Genomic DNA, 6,000 nt, shown 5'->3' with positions numbered 1-6,000 from the left:
GCAACAGTTAAAACACATTTGTCTATGGCCATTTTTTTTTCTACGGCTTTTATTTCATAGAATCCCACTGGGACTGAAAGCGTTTTCCGAATATTTGAATTTGACCAGGATTTGAATTCACTATCTGGCCTCTGCTTAAATAGAAGGCCCTTTAAAGCCAAAAGTTCTTTTGTTTAAAGTCTGAAGAGAAGATTTTACATTGCAAAAATACTTGCACATATATGTAGAGTAGACTAAGGTTACCCTGTGTATCCCTTCCCTAAAAGAATATCTGTTACCCTATTGTTCATGCTCAAAAGTTAAATAGGGGACAGGTAAGTAAATGCAAAATTGCAATATACCTAAATACAATTATACTTCCTCATCCCTCAATAAATTTTGTACCTTTGGGATTTGGGTCATGCATTATTCATTCTGTTTCTGGAGAATTATGCTTTATTAGAATTTTTTTTATTATTTAATGATTATATACGTATTATAGTTTGTGCGATTTTGTAATGTGACATTGCACATTTTGAATGCATTTTCCATGCTACTGTGTTTTTTTGTAAGGGAGAGAGACTGCTCACTTCACTTAGCAGTGGTATTTCTACCACTGCTAATGTGACAGTTGGAATGCTGGTTGCTAAGGAGCTGGCACCCTCCGGCGTCCTAACAACCAGAGACTCTTCCCTACATTCCCAGCTGGCAGGTAAATGTAAACAAAGTAGCAGGAATGTTTAAAACAAAAAAACAAACAAACAGTGTAGGGACTCCCCTTTAATCCTTAACAGGCCCTTCAGGTCTAGTATAAATGTTAAAGGAGACCCAAACCCCCCCCCCCCAAAAAAAATGCATGAGGTCCTCCCAAAAATCTATATCAAACCCCAATCTGAGCATGCAGCCAGGAAAAGAGGGGACAAGCGTGAACCATACCAAGCCACATACCATATTTTGTTAATAAATATGGGTACTACTGTATGTACCCCTTACACATTCACATGGGGGGGCGGTATCTGGGGGTCTTCTTATTGTTAAAGGGGGCTTCCATATTCAGATAAGTCTCACACCCGAGGACTCCCACAACCCAGGATTGTGGGGAAGAGGCCCTTGTCCTCATCAACAAGAGGATAAGGCACTTGCCAGTGTGTGGGGCGGGAGGAGGGTCATCTCCTCTGACAGTACCCCCCTTTTAATGGCCTGGTAGGTTTCATGGGGGGTGCACAGTGATTCCCCCCCCCGCCTTTTTCCTGGCCTTCCATACATGGGTCCATTTTTTTGTTCACCTAGCCTATCGAAAATATCTTACCCGATTCCCCCATCCACACATGCAGTGTCGATGTGCGAATCCTCTCTGCTGTCTTGGTAAACTGGACTGGAAGACTCTCCGCTGTCAGAATTCACTGGAACTGAAATTTTCCAGCAGTCCCATTTGTGAGAGGTCCTTCGATAGATTCCTTTTTCCTGCTCTTGCTGAACTGGCCAAAAAAAAAAATCAGGCTTTAGTACTGCTGTGCTGACTAATGTATGGTCATATGAGTCGGTTGAATTTCATGTATGTGTCCAGCATGTCACACTCTGGACCACACCCTACTATATGTATTGTACCCTTAAAGTAGAATTGAAGGTAAAACTTGTATTTTCATTTTGAAACACCTGTCAGATTTTTTTGTTTTTCTTTCTGTTTTCCATTGGGAAGATTTACCTTCACTTCCTGTCCCACAGCCACTACAGGAAGTGAGGGGAAAATTTTGGTATTCATCAGAACTAGTGTCCACATTGGGGAAGATATCCCATTATTCCTGTTCTGATAACTCAAAATTTGTGGTTTTCCTCCCAATTGGCGACATGTCAATAGGAGAAATAGGGTGAATCTCCAGAATGGGGACATAGACAGCAATAAATACTTGACAGGTGTTCTAATCCCTCTCCATTCAAAACAACAAAAAAAAGTTTTGTCTTCGAGTTATACTTTAAGGCTTAAAATACACTATATCAGTGGTCCCCAAACTGCGGCCATTTGCTTGCCTCTATCTGGCCCTTGGAGCACTATTTCTCCCACTGATACAAGGCACCTTTCCTCCCACTGACCCCAATGAAAGGACACTATTTCTCCCACTAATACCAAGGATGGGACATCGATTACGCCCACTGACACCGGGCATTTTCAACTCTCACGAGCCACAGTCCGGCCCCCCTAATATTTGAAGGACAAAAAATTGGCCCTTTGTCTAGAAAGATTGGAGGCCCCTGAACTATTTAATCCGATGTACAATATCCATTAGATATACCATCCACTATGTAGTGCAAGTACCTGAATGATTTGATACTAATAATCAATTATTTAGCTTTGATAACATAGTACATAGGTTGGTAACTTTAAAGGATATTGTGCAATCAGGTTTTATAGCTTATTGCCAGCTTAAGACCCCAATGTAAACAAACGGAAAAGAGTCTTCCCAACAAAACTGACTTAGGGGTGAAATTAAAATGGTGAAACACAGTTGGGAGCTGTCACAGCATCTTTCTATGTAGACAGAGGTGATTAATAACATGAACTGAACTTTTCACACTCTGATCCTGGTTGGAATTTGGCTGGAGAAGGAGCAATAAGGAGGCTATGTTGTATGGGGATGCTGCAAGAATACTGCTCTGTAAACTTCATGTTGTTTTTTAATATCTGACTGTTCTGTGCACACAGCATAATCCCACTTCTGCTGCATGTGGTATATCATTCTCAGTATTCAATTTTATTAATTGTATTGTGGGATGAACACATCACAGTAGCACTTCCTTCATTTTATAGTCTAATTAATGGTTTTACACAATATTTGCAAACTACAAACTGAACTGAAAATGAAATGTGTGAATCTTGGGTAACAAAATAGATATATTGACCCATTAATGTATGTATTACCATTAAATTATATTCTAGATGCATGCAGGCTGCATTGGAGCTCCTGTGCTCTTTTATATACTGTACATAATTCTGTGCATTATTTTTATTTTGTTTTTACAGATGCCGACTTCCTTTGTGTGAAATGCTGAATATTCAGTAATTTCCTTAATCCAATTTACAAGGATTACATGGACTAAGGATTACAAGGAATACACTTGCCAGTTAGGCCTTATTGTTCATTAATGTAAAAGCATAGGATAAAACTGTACAAAAGTCAAATATTGAGGTCATATGTGAACCTGCTGGTTTAAACAACTATCACCTAAAAAACTAACTCCAGTAAAATGATTTACCTAGATGCTTTATTGAAGAGACCCTGTCACGTTACCAAATAAAGTCTGCTGAAAAAATTATTGCACTTCAGCAGCCTATATCTCCTACCTTCTCTCCATTCCTGTGCTGCACTCCCTGTATGACCCTTTGGTATTAGGGATTTTTGGATGACAATTTTCCCTGCAGAGTTCTGCGATTCCATCTTCCAACCCTACAGGACTTAGAAGCGACACAGGAGTTGGAAGATGGAACCACAAGGTGTGGGGTGGGCATCTGACATTTCCGTAAGTGTTGAATGTAGAAGACGCTTATGGAGGCTTCAGCAAAAAATGGAGGCACAGGCTGTTAGACAGGTGAGAATAATACCTCTTCTACTTCAGGAAGGAGTCTTTCAGCAGTTTTTTTTTTTATTTATTTATTACAGGTACTTATATAGCGCCATCAATTTTGCTTTACATTATAGATTGCACATCCACATCAGTCCCTGCCCTCAAGGAGCTTACAATCTGAGATCCCTAAATCACATTCATACATATACTAGGGCCAATTTAGACAGGAGCCAGTTAACCTACCAGCATGTCTTTGAATTGTGGGAGGAAAGCGGAGCACCTGCACTTATGCAGGCACAGGGAGAACATGCAAATGCCTCTTTGTCTCTTCAGTAAGAGTTCTCTATAGGTGATGGCTTGTTTATTGCATCCCTTCTCAGGTGCATCCCTTCCCAGGTGACACCAAGTGAAATATCGTTTAAAATTTTCAACATCAAGGTTCTTTTATGAAACCAACATTGGTTTTTAATTTACAAACAAAAGATTTTTTTTGGTCTGTCCTGGTTTTATTCTATAAACCTAGTCTTTTTTCCAACAACAAATCACTATAGTGTTCAAATAAAAATGGAGAAGGAATGGAAAAAAAAGCTTTATTCACAATTTTCTGTACAATGACTAATAAGCAGATACATAACAAAATAAATGAAAAAGTTACTGTAGTATCAATAGTGTGTATAAATATTTATACACATACTGCATATGTAGTGAAAATTGAAATACTTTTCTTTTTTAATTTATTTTCTTTTTTTAACAAAAGGTACCATGTTTTCTAAATATGATTTCTAACTATAATGTTTCCTGCTGCAAGGACCCAGGGAACAACCTGCTCAACTTGCAGTATATCAAAACAAACCATCCTTACTGGAGATGTGTACCGAAAAACAATTATATAGAGCCATAGCAGAGTTTTGCTCATATGTCCTCACTGTTGGTCACCCTGTGACTGGCTGTCTGATGCCTCACTGAGTGCTCTGGAGGTAGCTGGAAGATAAAGCTGTCATTCAGGTTCTTACATGGCCTTGTATATACTGAGCTGTAGTTTGACAAGTATTCATGTGGTCCAGTTTGCGTTTAGATAATTATATGGTTCTGAAGAGTTTTTAGTGAATTAGCAAGCATTTGGATTATCAGAGATTTTCAAGTCATCTGCACCAGGGCTTTCCAAATCTGGGGGAAATTGCTTTTCAGCCATATTTGCAGATTCCGAGCTCAGAGGGTCTTCGGGCTCTAATACTGTCCTCTCTGTATTTGAGCATGTCTGTTCCTCTGTGGCATCTAATGTGCCCTTCTCTGTGCCCACTTGCTGCTGTTCTTCTGTAGAATGGCATTCTTGACTTACGTTAGCTTCTTCTTTCTCACTGTGCTGTTCCAATACCGGCTCTGATCCACTGGGAGCTAGGACCAGAGGAGGATTTGGAAGGTCTTTCTGCTGAAAAACAAGCAAGTGTCATTACCAGCGTATAATGTAGATAGTGGTACAAAATGCACAACATTAATTTTAAGCAGGTGTGAAAAGGTGAGCCATTATAAAAAGACAGAAAAATACATAGATAACATGAAACATAAAAACAAAAATGCTGAAACAGCAGAAGCTGATTAATAGCATATTGTAAACCTCTAGGAGTTACTCATACTAGAAATTACAAATACATTTGTAGCCTGTGAACATTTCTTATACGCTCCTACACACTTGAACCACCACCCTTTTTGGTAAGGCTGATCAAATTGAAACAGTACTTCCCTCAGCAAAGGCTTTTTTAACATCCATTGGGTGCGGCATTCACCTACAAACCTGTAATATTAAAAAAATAAACTAAAGGGAAAATGTTTTTCCCCCATTTTGGATACAGTAAGGGAGGGTTATAAACCCTGTCAGTTTTTTCCTGTATCCAATTCGAGAGATTTTCCTTCACTTCCTGTCCCATAGCCAAAACATGAAGTGAGAGGAAATCTTTCCAAAGTGAGGGATTCCTGGGGTGTCACCAGAACTAGTGTCCCCACTTCTGGTTTTGGTAATAACAGTAAACAAGAGAGGTTGAATCTCCCCACCATCAGGTGTTCTAATCCCTCTCCGCTCTATCCAAACTAAAAAATGTTTTGCCTCCTGTTATACTTTAAATTTGACATTAGCAAGAAAAGACTTCCTTTAGAAGGCAATTACCGTATTTGCCGGCGTATAAGACGACTTTTTGACCCTTGAAAATCTTCTCAAAAGTCGGGGGTCGTCTTATACGCCGGTACACATGTTAGGGGGGCTGCGACATTAAGTACAGGGGTTTGCAGGGGCTGATGTCTCTTACCTGGATCCAGTCACACGACGATCCGGTCCAGGAAGCGCGGCGTCTCCTTCAGTTCGGCCACTGGATGTTCATGCGGCTGCTCGGCTCCGCCTCCTCACCGGTGATTGGCCGCCAGAACTGTAGCTCAGGAAAGGCACACAGGCGGCCAATCACCGGCGAG

The 6,000-nt window shown here is 40.1% G+C and overlaps 1 protein-coding gene across 4 annotated transcripts in view; it reads right to left on the bottom strand.

Annotated features, from left to right (window-relative positions):
- Positions 1-4,116: 4,116 nt before the first annotated feature.
- SPPL2B (signal peptide peptidase like 2B) overlaps positions 4,117-6,000 on the bottom strand; it is a 55,857-nt gene continuing 53,973 nt past the window's right edge. The window contains exon 15 of one of the 4 annotated variants that reach the window (XM_089675666.1): positions 4,117-4,966. In XM_089675666.1, coding sequence (XP_089531792.1) covers positions 4,649-4,966 — 318 coding nt within the window. In that variant the 3' untranslated portion in view covers positions 4,117-4,648. Of the gene's footprint in view, positions 4,970-6,000 lie in introns of all 4 variants that reach the window. The other 3 variants (XM_089675661.1, XM_089675668.1, XM_089675669.1) reach the window with 3 other exon arrangements.

Source organism: Staurois parvus, unplaced genomic scaffold, assembly GCF_062004578.1.
Source record: "Staurois parvus isolate SC_StPar_1 unplaced genomic scaffold, SC_StPar_1.0 ptg000013l, whole genome shotgun sequence".
NCBI lineage: Eukaryota > Metazoa > Chordata > Amphibia > Anura > Ranidae > Staurois > Staurois parvus.
Note: the sequence above shows the minus strand (reverse complement) of the source record. Positions and strands in the feature narration are given on the sequence as shown.